Genomic DNA, 14,853 nt, shown 5'->3' with positions numbered 1-14,853 from the left:
CATAATAAAGTCCCAAATCAACAAGTACCTTAGTGTTGATGTCATAGTGAAAATATTTTGTAACAAATGTGTTTGGCACTCCCTAAATCAAGCAATAAAGAGCATTAGTTTCCTATATCAAGATAGTCCTTCACTAAGGTAAGCTATGAATGGTATCGGTGAGGGCATCTAAAGAGTAGTACAAAAACGCAGCGCATACCATGTAGAGTATCAAGAAGCTTCCAAACCAGCCCCTACCAAGGGATGCCGACCCATGAAGTTAGGGAAAGCTTTTGGATACTTGTGGAACTAGTTTGGATCCATCTACACCTTACCACTACCACATTCACATGACTAAGTGCCATGCACGCTCTGACTTGACAGAAGAAGATGCACACCATAAGATGTGCATAGGATAAAGACCATGCCCAATAAACACTCACTTGGATGCGGACTACTACCAACTACATATAGACCGCACTGCATATAGGCTAATCAAGTCACACAAACTATGCCACACAAGCTACAAATTGTCTGAATGGACTATGGTATGAGATAGACTGAAGACCTTTCCCCTCAAACAATAATCACTTAAGGAACAAGATATCCTAGCTATCTTAAAAGATGAGGCCAAGGATCACCCATATGCCACTGTAATCACTTTGCAAAGTGAAAATATGGAGATTGTGCCCCTGCTCTTCTTTCTGTTCTTCTTCAAGTGACTAGATGTCTTCTCCTCCTTCTTCTTCTACACGATCTTTGACTGGATCTTGTGATAGGCTGAACCAAGAGAGTCTTACATACAGAAAGCAAGATCAATTGACAATCAATACTTTTCAATGTGTTCTTGGTTGTATGTTTTGTGTCGACATCAGTTCTTGTCTCTTAAAAGTGAGCATAACTATGGTCCCCCGCTATAATATGTGCATGAAATGCCTATTTTTATGAATTCCAAGTTTGCACATACTGCTAAAAGTGGGTATACTTGATCTTGTGCACACCCTTCTTCAAATTCAACAACATTGACTACTTCCTTCTTCTTTAATAGGATGCTAGACTACTCCTATTGCTGCCAAATGAAGCTCGACACTTGGTCTGTGAATGACCCCTTTTTGTTATAATACATACATAATTATTTTTGTTGCATTGTTTGGAAAATATTCTTGGCTTGCCACACATGCAACATTTATTTTTATTGGATGAACTAGGTGAAGATGCAGCTAAAGCTCCTACTCCATTTCATACTTACGTTCTACAGATGCTTCCTCTCTTTCTCCTACGGGGATTTGAGAACATGTTGAAATGACAGTGCACATTTATTCTCCTCTAAAATTGTGACTACACAATCAAAAGATAGGGGCAAAGCACTCAAAGATCTGCAACCTTATCATCCTCTGGTACCTCACATTGGATGTATGTGAGTTGACCGATGACACTTTTTACTCTATTGACTAGACTGGAAATGTGCTTCCCTTGAAGTGAAGGCAATTTGTACAATTTTTTTCTTATCTTACTTTGCTTGGTCTTGCAACCAAAATTATGCACTAGAATTCCGCATGCTTGGATTGCTATGGTGCAATCATCTATGGAATACATTGAAATTTCATAAAGAGAGTTGATGATTATCACTAAATCTATCTCATCTTTGGCTTGAGCTTGTGCCCTTATTGATCTAGTTTGGAAGCCTTCATTTGTGGATGGTTCATTGTATGAGTTGGTTTGATAGTGGACCACAACCCTTTCTTCATTAAGTGCCCCTCAACTTTGTGTGCCATGTATGAAAATCCATCTCCAATGAGCTTATCCACTTCCTTTTCCTCAAATATTGTCTGCCATGTATGAAATCCCTCTCCATTGAACTTCTCTCCCTTTTTCTCCATGGTGCTAATGGAGAGGTCTTCTCACTTGGAGGCGCTCCAAGAACAAAGCTTAACTCCTTACCACATACCACTAAATCATCTCCACATATGATGATATATAAAATATACATTGCAAGAGGTTGTTTGGTTGTGCTTTGGATGCAAAATTTTTCCTTTTAGGGGAAAGCAAAAGAGAGAGGAGAAAAATTACTTAAACAAGCTTGGTGAGAGACATTGCTACCTTTTCCTTTGCCTGAATGCCCTGTTCTCCAGGTGAGACCTACAGTTTTCTATAGGACTGCACCCTTCGTTTGGATGGCACATTTGATGTTGATGTAGGGGGAAATGAATCTTCGTAATAAATAGCGTCCACAAAGCAATGAGAGCCTCCTATGGGTATAACACTAGTGCTTTCAGGACCCGGGGGATTCACTCTATATATAAAATTGGACGCCACCTGCGAGCAGACAACTTTGATAAAACCCCTATATACGACTCATACTAGGGAATATGACCCCCCTTTCTACGCTTATACGATAATCAATGCAAAAAATTATCATACCCCTATCTTACATATAAAATTTAGGTCTCACATGATTTAAGTGAGTAAAACTAATCAAATAACGTGTAGCATAGTGATTGGCAACATACTAAGGGACCGCTTATGTTGATAACTAAATGTAGCCTCAATGTTTTAGTTTGACTTTCAAACTATGTACCCACTCGGCTTGCACTCTAGCTACTCGTCCAATTTAGCCCCATCTACATTACCCAAGCAACATGGTCATAAAGTTGTGCTATGTTGTTTGTGTAAATTTTCATCTATACAAACTCTTTATAGCTTTCATCCATCAACAGATGAAATATAATCACAAAACAAGCAATTGATACAAAGCAGTGTTAGTTCTTGTATGGATTTTTGTAGCTATTGACTCAAAAGTTCAAGAGAAGACTCTTTTGAGAAGCCATGATTTTGAAACACAAAAACTTTCTCATTTTTTCCTTTTCTCACTCCTCTCTCCCCCCCCCCCCCCCCCCCCCCCTAAAGATTTGAATATGATACCCCCTCCCTTATTTTTAAGCTTGGGAGATAAATTATTGGGGGCCTACCCCTGACTTATACGCTTATGTAACTTATAAAAAAAAACCCCTCCCTTGCACTTACGTGGTGCGGTAAGTTTTTCATGGTGAATCCCCCGGGTTTCAGGAAAAGTGAAACTTGCTTGCGAGAACTGCCCTTGTCAAACTCGTTAGGCCCTTTAGGGCCAATTGAAGTTGATGTTGCGTATGCCCATGACATGTAAAAAAACCACTTTGGAACTATCCTCATCGTACCTGATTAGCGATTGTAAGGCACATACACAAAATGTGAATCTAAATCCTTACTAAAGTTTGAATAACCAATATGATTAGTGGCTCATAGGACTACTATCCAAGAGCATAATCATACTTGATTATTAGTAGAAAAGGGTAACTCCTTACGAGGTATTAGAAAAAGGAGAGTTTGGTGGACACCCAATCATGATAGGGTGTGCTAATACTTTCCCCTTCAAGTATAAGGCCTTTGCTTGGTGGATTTTAGTAAGGAGTGGTCTTCCATTAGCTGCTACCTTTTCTCAATGGAATATTTATATTGGCTTCTGCTTTTTCTACACTACAATCAAGAAAACATGTAGACACAGATTTTGGTATTGCCCAATGGCACACAAGTTTGTGGCACCTCAAACATGTGTCTCTACTTTCTCTAGTTTGGCATTCAGTTAGGGGCCCCAACTTGGAAGGCTCTGCTTTGCCACAAATACCTCTGATCTTCCCAATTTTGTATTTTCGGGACTGGTGGCATAAATTGGACATGAGGGAATGTTTCTGTCTTTGATTCTTTATGTAGTGCAACATCACATTTTACGTTTCGCTTCAATACAACAGAGGAAATCACCAGGGATGCTCTAGGCCCTTGGCACATAAGAACTAAAATTTCATTATATAGATGATATAAAAAATTATTATAAGCGATGAGACGGAGTGTCAAAAGCATTCCATCATCAAGGCATCGACGATCGAAAATGATTTCGTACCAAACAAAAAAGTACGCATGACAATTTTTAATGCAATAAACAGCTTCTAATTTTGCATTTTGTACAAGGAGTCATAGAAATAGTTTTACCCAAAACACAAGACTATCACTCTGTTTTTATGGAAAGCTCACTGGGCAACACCTTCATGTATGGAAGGTAGCATTGACTGTTTTCGTATAAGTTTACCAAAACACCGACTCAACCTTCTTACACCTCCCATCATCAATGACCTATTTGGCTCTTTAGTAGCCTTTGATTGGTTACCTTAGAGAATGAATTGAGCATATGATGATATTAAAAGAATGGGGTTATACCTTTACATTCTTACAAGTTCACACAGTTCTCACAGCATTTTACTCCTTTCCAACCTATTTATTTTACACCCAGCCTACATATTAGGTTTCAAAAGCAAGCATCCACCTTGCTTGTGCTTAGCATATCCCGTTGTAAAAATTGTGCATTACTCTAAGAAACACAAGGCAATAAAGCTGGGTAGTTATGTAAGGAATGATATGATACGTAGCCTGATATATAGGACATGATATAGGCTTTGTTTTAAAGCTGTGAGGAGGGAACTGTCTTTTGTCTGAGCAATCCAAGATCCCTCCGACAAAAAATCGCACCATGGTACATCCTGTGTTGACAACATGTATATCACATTCACTTTTACCTCGTTACATTAAAACTGGAAGAACATTCAGAAAAGGCTTTTCTTGAATGATTTCCTTCACGAGTTGAACTTGCATGTGTACCATAGTTGCAAGCGATGAGTATTGTCGGAAATGTAACATAAACTCACTCCACAGCTTCTTCTACATAGCTTTCCCTTGTGACGAAATTGTCACTCAAAAGTGAAAGAACTCTCTGCTTTAGCTGCACCATAAATAAAAGAGATGTTATCAGCAGGTACTAAGTCAACAATGGTGGAAAAAGGGAGCGTAAGGTTGTCACTAAGGAATTTTTGCAGGTTGGCAACTCATACAGGATATCGTCCACAACAAAAATAGCACTTTTTCTGTAACAAACGCATACCTCATCAGTGCCCAAACCAGTCTGTACTGAAACGTGCAGGGCACCCTCAGGACCAAATACTTTGTAAAATTCCAGTGAATCGACATGCATTTCAGTTGAGGAGCATGAACTTTGAAGTAGGAGATCAGCTTTTGACACAACATCTAACCACGGACGTTGATGAAACTTTTCCTTGATCTCTTTGTAAAGCAACAGCTATGGAGAAATTCAAAACATAAAGTAAGAATATCAAAAATGTCAAAAATATCTAACCACGGACGTTGATGAAACTTTTCCTCGATCTCTTTGTAAAGCAACAGCTATGGAGAAATTCAAAACATAAAGTAAGAACATCAAAAATGTCATAAAATCACCTACACATTAGACAGACAAACCAGAAAAGACAACAACCGAAATAACAAGAGAGGGCCCGCTGTATACCATCAAACACACATGAACGATCACCGCACAAATGCAATATCTCTCATGAATGCAGATTGAGAGACCATGGATATGTATGATCACACACTTGTTCCGGAGCAAGCCTCGGTACCACACGACATTATTCGAGCAAAGTTAGTTACTCTGCCAATGCTAGCAAGGCTATCTTCGAGACGGTTTGCCTCATTCAGAGGATGAGGGAGATGCCATCAGATAGACACACACATAGAGCTTTTGAGGCCTCATGACAGATTTTAGAGTCAGGCGAGCATGAGTCTTGGTACTCGCAGTTGAGAAAGTGGTTTGGAGCACATGGACTAGACATGAATAGATGACCACCCTTCCAGTATGACCTGGACTCACCCTTCATCCAGCTCTCACACAATGAGAGGAACACTGTGCTTAGACAGGACCTATGGCAGCTCTACATAAGAGAGACATGGATTGCAGCTAGACAACCTCTTCCCCCAAAGATGCTGTATTACACTGAGAACTTCTTGACCATGCTAGAGGAGGGTTCATCCAAAGAACACGCTACATGGACGCATACATGCCACATAGCTCATGAGTAGTAATTGGTCAGCTCCAAGTATCAACAGCAGGTTGAGACAGTCTAAGAAGTTAGGAGATACCCCCGAGCTCCAGGATACAAAGCTCCGAGACTCCATCACATATAGATCCTAGAGATCCAAACTTGCCACCACACCAGGCAGCCCATGAGAGATTTTCTTAGATGCTGGCAGACCCAGCCGCCATCATACACACAACCCTTACACCACACACCCCCATCTACCAGATATTATAGCCCCAATTTGATAGAGGATGGAGCGATAGTAGCCATGAAGTTTTGAAACATTTTGTCTCAAACGAGTTTCAAAAGTTTCGAAATGTTTTCGCTAGTTTATGACATGCCACTATAGAAGCTTCGCCACCAACCATGAATAACAAACCATAAACATATAAGTGCAGAGCTTACACATACTCATCATGAGATACTAAAAGAGAGTAAAAAGGCACATTGAAGTTCAAAACTTGGACCAAGCAATATATATATCATAACGTATGCTTTGGGATGAAGTAGAAAGCATTGGCCTTTGAAACACCCAAGAGAAGTATGTTTCGTGAAGTTTCTTAGTTGAAGAAACGAGTTTCTTGGCAACTATGGATGGAGCTAGTTCGTTGACGCACTTCATGATTGTACTTCCCTGAGCATTTTGGTGTGCACCACGCTTAAGTTTTCATCCTCATTTCATCCACAAATAGATGGACAGTAAGAAGAGGCCAATTCTTCTCTCTTAGGTCTGTTTATATGCTATGTGTCAAACAATAAGGGCAAGTGGAAACAGTACATACCCATGCTTGAGTATGCATACAACAATACAGTGCATTTATCAACACGCAAGGTGCCCTTTAAAATTGTTGAGGGTGGTAAAAAGGTTCCTTCCATTTTGCACACAAAGGATAAGGTTTTTGAAGGAGATCGATATGTAGAAAATATGGATGAAATGTATAAGAAAATCAGGCTTGCCTTGGAGAAGACTCAGACAAAGCAGAAAAGAGTTGTTGATCGTCACTACCGTGAACTTTTGTTTTCAACTCGTGATTGGGTTCTTTTGCGATTTGAATAGGCAAGATTAAAGACAATGAAGGGCAAGGAAAGGTTGTTTCCAAGCTCATGCGTTACTATCGGCCTTTTTCAAGTAATAGACAAGATCAGTGATGTTGCATATAGGCTGAAATTGCCAGACAGCTGGAAGATTCATGATGTGTTTCATGTGAGTCTTGGAAGACCTTTTGTGGGAGATGTGCCAGAAGATATGCTTGGATGAAGATCAACCTGAAGTTGAGGAACTCGATCAGATTTTGAAGCAAATTTTGGCACATAAAGAAAGGAAAGTTAAGGGAAAAGTTGCAACATGTTATTTGGTGAAGTTCAAGAACTGACCACCTATGGATGCAAAGTGGATGGAAGAGAGTGAATTGGTAGAGTCACCAAATGTATTGCAGCTTTACATTGAAGCCTTTGCTTTACAACCCATATATTCCCCACCTCAACGTGCTCAACAGAGGGGTGATGCTCGAGCTATATGGATTCAGTGCAATAGAGTATACATTGCTTGAAAAATGTTAAAGGTACAATGCTCAATTCTATGACAGACAGAAATGACAAAAGTGTGAAGATTTTGTTACGTCATTTGTACTAACTCATATTGTGGCATGTATAGCAGGCATGCAATCAAGGATGTTTGCGATTTCAAGAGGGGGGTTATGTCCGAGGCTGTGACAAACACTAACTTTATTTGTTGACTTCCTTCCCTTGATTTTAATGAATGTTTGGGACTCCCTTTTTGAAATCACAAATGCCCAGACATTGCATGGCCAGTGTGAAACGATCGTTGATGGAGAGTTTAACTCGCAAGAATCAAGGCCAGATAGCCACGAAACAATTGGGCCGATCAACACTGGAATTTGACTAGTAAAGAAATGGCTAGACTCAGTTAAAGTCATTTAGGCCCCTCAATAAGACTTTATAAGTTGATGGTACTAGGAAATTAAACCAAAAGGGGCAAATTGGAAACACCGAATAGGAGAGCAACTTGCAAGCACAAGCCAACACACACATCCAGAAGACTCATCCTAGCTGGGGGTGCCCAAAATTGAGAGGGGGGATATTTTTTGCTCATTAAGTGAGTATAGTGTGTGTGTGAGTAGTGGGTGCAAGTGATTACAGCTTAAATGGAAAGGTTGCCTTCTCGTTTGCCAAGGCAAGAGACTTCTAAACACGAACCGGATTAGCTAATTGCTAATTCCCCATTGGTACGCGCAGTTCCATCATGACAAATTACCAAAATGAAGAGTTTCTTCGCGTGGAGAAAACTCGTCCGATTCAAAGGAGAACTGTCCCATTGCGTGTGGGAGCTCTTGAGACACGCGTAAACGTGTTTTCTCCGCTCAAAACAATCGAGAACAGAAAATTACAGTCTGCTGTGTTTATTTGCAGGTTTAGGGTTTCGAACTAAACTACAAGATAACACCAAGGGAGCCTCGAGGAAGCCTTGGGGCGCTTGTACAGGGTTTTGGCACTTGACAGTGACCAAAACAGAAAATTTCAGCATGCCTGCATCTCACTGGAAAGCTTCTCAAGTGCAAGGGAATCCGTCCTAGACGTGTACATTTGACCTACACGGGTACATTTGCTCTAGTGTCGGTCTAGAGATGAGTCCTTAGTGTCTATTGAGCTGGTTTTTTGTCCTTTGTTTGTTTTGCAGGCGTAATCAAGGGTTATCACTTTTCTTTCAAGAGGGGGGACTAAAGGGTTATGGTTTAAAAACCTAACCCTAACCCAACTTACAAAGCACTGTGGAAAGCCTAAACCCTTAAAAATGGAAGCAACGCAACTCATGATGTGGCCCCGTCATACAGATAGCGTGTAAAACACATAAGGCTGTTGCTGTGGTAGTGTATGTAATTCCGCAAAACACAGGCAGCCTTCTGGGCAACAGCTTTTGAGGAATTAGCTGTTGGAAGCTTGCCGCTTTTGAGAGCACCTAGCGTTTGGGCTTCTTGGTAACCTTTATAAGTGTGCCAAGGCCCTCTTCTTTGGCAGATTAGCTTGGGAGCACTACAGAGAGAGGACCCTCGGACATTGTACCTTGTGAAGCATCAATAAGAAAGACATACCACAAGGGGCGTCAATCTTTGGGGTCAGTGCATCTAGAAGCGGAACTCCGCCCCTTAGTGTTGACTCTTTCTCTCTTTCTCTGCGTGGGCGAGTTCAAAGCACCAACGTCACTCCAAGAAGCTTCTAAACCATTGCCCTCTACATGCTCTTTCTCTCTCTCTCTCTCTCTCTCTCTCTCTCTCTCTCTCTCTCTCTCTCTCTCATGGATCTCTCACTGTTTTTAGGTTTCGTCACTTCTTCTTTGCTGTTTTTAGGGTTTCGAAATTGCTTTTTGGCTGTTTTCAGCGTTTCGTCACTGTTTTTTAGGGTTTTCATCACAGTTAAAGGTCTTCTTGCTCAAAGTTTGGTTGGGTTTGTGGTCATGCATGACACATACAAGGCGGTCATTTGAGCGTCAAAGCGCACTACTAAGTCCTCTGAAGTACTACAACAGAAGGCGTCAACCCTTAGTACCTGGTAGAAGTCCACCAACATCATCACCCATACCTCCACATACAGCCTCATCCATTCCTCCATCCGGTTCTACATCTTCAAGGTCACCTTCCCCAGTGAAGCTCTCCCTCATATTGTTACAGCAAGCTATTGAGCAGCAGACTCCTAAGCAAGAGGCCATGGAGGCGTTGACCAGTGTGTTGGCCAAGGTAAACATCAAGTTTCCCATCTTCAAGGGACTCTCCTCAGAAGATGCAGACGACCATGCAAGGAGATTTATATCTCTCTGTAGAGGTCATGGTCTTAACAAGGAAGATGCTTATTTGGTACTGTTTCCATCAACCTTAGATGGTTTAGCAGACAAGTGGTATAGTCAGTTTGCAGAGAACCATTTTGCAACTTGGGCAGCTTTAAGACAACAGTTCTGTGCAGCGTTCAGGCCAGGCGACTACCAGGAAAAGGTTTTGGATGAGTTGGCCAACATGGTGCTCCAGCCAGAGGAGACTTTTGCAGAACTCATGACTAAAACCAAGTCTCTGGTTGCAAAGCTTCCTCAGCAACCGGGAGAATTTATGGTTAAGAAGTGGGTGGAGAAGACTCTTCCCAAAACTTCGAGAGAGTCTCCGACCTGACGCCACTCTGAAGGAGTTTGTCGCGGCTGCTACTAGGATAGAGGGAGCGAGGAAGCTGTTCACCAACTCCCCGCAGGTAGAGACCCCCTCAGTGTTTTCGGAAAGTCTTTCTGATCCATTGACTTCTTTACGTAGGGTACTTGAAGCCCCTAAAACTACAACACGCTCTTCAAGAGAAGAAATCAATCTCTTTTAGACAAGAGAAGTCCCTACATCACGAGGCTTTGGATCAAATCAAGAGAGAGCTAGAAGAGCTTCGGTCTCAGCAGGAGACTAAAGCTATGGTGTGGTGCAGCTCGTGTCGCTCTCCAGGACACCCTCCACAGGACTGTCCCCTTTGGGCTTATTGTCACTTCTGCAAAAAATCGGGGATGAAGAAAAGGATTGCTACTATATCAAGGGACTGCGGCAAATACAACAAAGTCTAGGTCCTTCTCTCCAACAAGGGCTAGCACCACCATCTAATATGGTCTCCCCCTATGGCCATCAAAATTACATGCCCCCTTTGCTCAATACCCCTACTGTCCAAGGTATGTCAAGTACGTTTCCACCTCAAAATTTCTATACCCAGGCTGCTTCAGCTCCTCAGAGCTTCTACACCTCAGCCTCCAACTCCATGCAGCAACAAGAGCAGCGACCACCTCGTCCCCCGTTTCGTCCGTCTAATCGGACCATCTTATGCTATAGATGTGGTGAATATGGGCATTACCAAAGTAAGTGTCCTTTACTTCAAGGGTCTCCTCCTTGCAGACATTGTCCGGAATCTAAGGACCACTACAGTAAGGATTGTCCTAAGCAAAGGGCATCCTCATCTTCAGGCCCAACTCAGAACAAACAAGAATTCACATTCCCGAAGATCAATTTAATCACAGTGAACACAACCCCTCAGCCATCACCTGCTACTCATACAGTTCGGCCACAACAAGTAGCGGAGCCCGCTAGCGTACTCACTTGGACACAAAGAGCAGCTCTGGGTCTCAGCTTGCCAGCACGTCCATCTCGTCCATCACTTCCGCAACCTGACCAAAATGACGAACCCTTAATTGGTGAAAGGAGTAGACCGGTCTCTTTGCTTTCGGACATTGATGGGGCCTTCCTGAAAGCAATGGCTGACTTGCACCAGTAGAGCTAAGCCCACAGCGGAAGCAATCTTGAAGAACACCTTTCAACAAGTGTCCCTTTATGAGATGCTCCGGCTAGATGCAACCCTCAGAAGTGACACCCTCTCAGTCATTCAGTCTCTGTACCCGGGTGCGGGGCCTAGTGGTGGGCATCTCCCTGTACAGCCTTCAGAGTCTTACATGATTTCTTATCCAGCTGCTCCCCTCACCGACTACAAAAGTCCTCGTCTCACTGTGTCTATCCTTGGGCATCAATTCTCAGGTGTCATAGTGGATGGTGGATCTGGGATAAATCTAATGCCAGAGTTTACTATGTTGGCTTTAGGTCTGTAGAACTACCTGCCCTGCTCCATTCACTGTTACATTGGCGGACCAGAGGACAGTCTATCTAGTGGGCATAGTAGATCAGGTGCCTCTGAAGGTACAAGACTTAACATTTAGCTTGGATTTTGTGGTGGTCAGTCTTCTCCAGGTGGAGGGAGGATTTCCTTTGCTTATTGGTAGACCATGGTTGCGGCATACTAAGGCATTTCATGATTGAGGAAATGACGCCATGTGGATACATACGCCTGGCTTTCCCATGCAACCAATCCGACTCGAAGGAGGTATGGATCTAGTGGTTTATCATAGCTCATTGTCAGTACAGTCCAAGCCCAACCCCGAGCAGCCCATCCCACCTGACGGGTCTGACAAAGACCTGCTGTAGTGGTTGGAAGCTACCACATCGATGCTGTGCTATGTGGTCTCTATTCAAGACTCACCTGTGCCTGTAACACTCTCTCTCCCAGTTCCTCAGGCCGACACCAGTGTCCAAAGCCCTACAACAGAATGTGTGCTAGTCAAAGAAGCAAGTGTGTTTGTCCCTGATGACCATGATTCAAGTGTTCCCTCGATGGAAGCCGTCGGCCTTGGTAAACCTATAACACATCACCGAAGGGGGAAGAAATCTCCTCTCCATGAGCTCGCAAATGTTCCACCTCTTCCTCTAACATCTCCCGGGTCTGACGCCCCGCCCACTCAAAAGCACTCTGCTATGTCTATGTCTGAAGACTTACCCTTCGAGGAGCTTCCACCAGGATGGCTACAAGAGGAATATGAAGAGTTTCCAATCGATCAAACACCAGCCCATGATGTCTCGAAGCTCCAAGAGGCAGCTTACTTTTCATCTTCTAAAGCACCCTCTCCAGCTACACCTCCTGACCCAGTCAAAGAAGTCAACCTGGGAGATCCTGACAACCCTCAGCATGTACTCTTAGCAGCTTGGTTATGGGAGCACCCTGCGTTACTCAATTAGGTAGTTTCTTTTATACACTCTTTTATAGATGTTTTTGCTTGGTCCTACAAGGATTTGGTAGGGATCCCACTAGAATTAGGTGTCCACACTATCCCTTTGGTTGAAGGGGCTAAGCCTGTCAGAGGCCGAGCTTACAAGCTCAACCCAATGCCGTCAAGTCAGAGCTAGAAAAAATGCAAGAAGCAGGGATCATTGTACGTGTGGAGCACTTTGATGGTTGTCACCCATGGTGATAGCGCCTAAGAAGCAATCCAATAAAATCCATGTGTGCGTGGATTACCGCGATCTGAACAAGGTAACTATCCCAGATGGTTTTCCCACACCTTTCACTGAGTGTGTGCTGGAAGATATAGCAGGGCATGTATTGTACAGTTTCATGGATGGGTTCAGTGGATACAATCAGTTGGGCATCCATCCAGGTGATCATATTAAAACGGCTTTCGTGACTCCCTGGGGTATTTTTATCTACACTAGAATGTCGTTTGGGTTGAAAAACGCTCCACCTTCCTTCAATCGGGCACTATATCTCATCTTTTGTCCTTTACTTACGGGTCATCTTCGCATCTTCATGGACGATTTTTCGACCTTCTCAAGTGCTCAATGTTCAACCCTAGTGGAAAATCTAGAGGGACACCTCGCTCAGCTCTCTACCGTCTTCCGCAAATGCAGAGAGGCACGCCTAAAGCTCAATCCTAACAAATGTCATTTTTTGGTCAATGAGGGTACACTTTTAGGCCATGTGGTGTCTGCTAAAGGTTTAGCGCCTGACCCAGAGAAGATCGTGGCAATCTTGAAGTTATCACCTCCCATCAACCCAAAAGGTGTGCAGAGCTTTGTAGGCCACACAGGCTATCATCGCAGGTTTATACGTATGTATGCACAGGTGGCTCAACCACTGACCCGACTCACCAGTGCTACTGTGCCCTTTCAATGGTCCAATGCAGAGGCTGAAGCTTTTGCCTACCTCAAAAAACGCCTCACTGAAGTGCCTATTCTAGTGGCTCCCGATTGGTCTCTTCCTTTTCATGTGCATACCAGTCAACTAGCTGTGGATGTTGTGCTGACTCAGCCTAGTAAGGAGTACAACCTGGATCGCCTTGTTCACTATGCAAGTCACCTACTCACCAAGGCAGAACGCAACTATAGCACCACGGAAAGGGAAGGTTTGGCTATTGTGTATGCTCTGCGAAAATTTCGCCATTATTTATTAGGGGTCCACTTCACAATTATTACTGATCACCATGCCCTGCACTATCTGCTTAATAAGCCGCAAGTTGCAGGTTGAGTATGGCGATGGCTACTCTTATTTCAAGAGTTTGAATTCGAAGTGGTACTCAGGCCCGGCAAACATCATGTCCTCGCTGACCACCTCTCTCGCATTCACACAGGTGAAGAGGCAACAGGGGTTGCAGATGACTTTCCAGATAGCAGTCTCTTTAAGGTGGATACCACTCCAGAATGGTACGGCGATGTTTTGCATTTTCTATCTACGGGCTTGTACCTAGAGAACGCGTCTCCACTAGAGAAGAGACGACTGTTGCTGAAATCTAGGCCATTCACTCTAATTGGAGGTCAGCTCTACAAGTCAAGACCGGATGGCGTTCTGAGGTGGTGTCTCTCCTCATGAAGTTGAGTTTATTTTGGAGGATGCCCACAGTGGTCCCATTGGTGGCCGTTACCCTTGTCATATCACCGCCCAAAAGATTCTCCAGAGTGGTCTATGATGGCCCTATGTTTTTTGGGATGCAATTACCTATGTCAAAGTATGTGATGTGTGTCAGCACTGTGGACCTAAACCAAACAAGCAGTCCAACCGTCCTCTGCAGGTCTCTATGGCATGGCAGCCCTTTGAGAGATGGGGCATTGATTTTGTGGGTCCAATTACTCCCCCCGCCCAACCAAGGGAAGTATCTACTAGTGGCTACAGATTATGCAACGAAGTGGGCGGAGGTACTGGCAACAACTGATTGCACTGGCAATACTGTAGCCAAGTTTCTATACGAAAATATTTCGTGCAGGTTTGGATGTCCCCTGGAGATCACCAGCGATACGGGTAGTCACTTTGTGAATGAAATGATTTCAACCTTGCTCACCAACTACAAGATTTTTCACCGAAAGTCTTGTTCCTATTACCCTAGAGCAAATGGGCAAGCCGAGAGCACCAATAAGGTTCTGATAGCACTTTTGTGGAAAGCATGTCATCTCCATCCTTCGACTTGGGCTCAAGCTATCCACGGCACCCTTTGGGCATACCGAACTTCTTTCAAAGCCACAACCAATCACACCCCCTTTCAATTAGCTTTCGGTTTGGAAGCGATTGCACCCTT

At 43.3% G+C, this 14,853-nt stretch overlaps 1 protein-coding gene across 5 annotated transcripts in view; it reads right to left on the bottom strand.

The window, feature by feature from the left end:
• Window positions 1–4,183: 4,183 nt before the first annotated feature.
• PDE318 (P-loop containing nucleoside triphosphate hydrolases superfamily protein) overlaps window positions 4,184–14,853 on the bottom strand; it is a 189,141-nt gene continuing 178,471 nt past the window's right edge. For 3 of the 5 annotated variants that reach the window (XM_086493186.1, XM_086493188.1, XM_086493185.1), the window contains 2 exons: window positions 4,946–5,140; window positions 4,184–4,786 (listed from right to left, as the gene is read on the bottom strand). In XM_086493186.1, coding sequence (XP_086349312.1) covers window positions 4,709–4,786; window positions 4,946–5,140 — 273 coding nt within the window. In that variant the 3' untranslated portion in view covers window positions 4,184–4,708. Of the gene's footprint in view, window positions 4,787–4,945; window positions 5,245–14,853 lie in introns of those variants that run through there. The other 2 variants (XM_086493187.1, XM_086493189.1) reach the window with 2 other exon arrangements.

This window comes from Adiantum capillus-veneris, chromosome 21, assembly GCF_014529385.1.
Source record: "Adiantum capillus-veneris isolate H3 chromosome 21, ASM1452938v2, whole genome shotgun sequence".
Lineage (NCBI taxonomy): Eukaryota > Viridiplantae > Streptophyta > Polypodiopsida > Polypodiales > Pteridaceae > Adiantum > Adiantum capillus-veneris.
The sequence above is the reverse complement of the archived record's forward strand: the minus strand, read 5'-3'. Positions and strand labels throughout refer to the sequence as shown.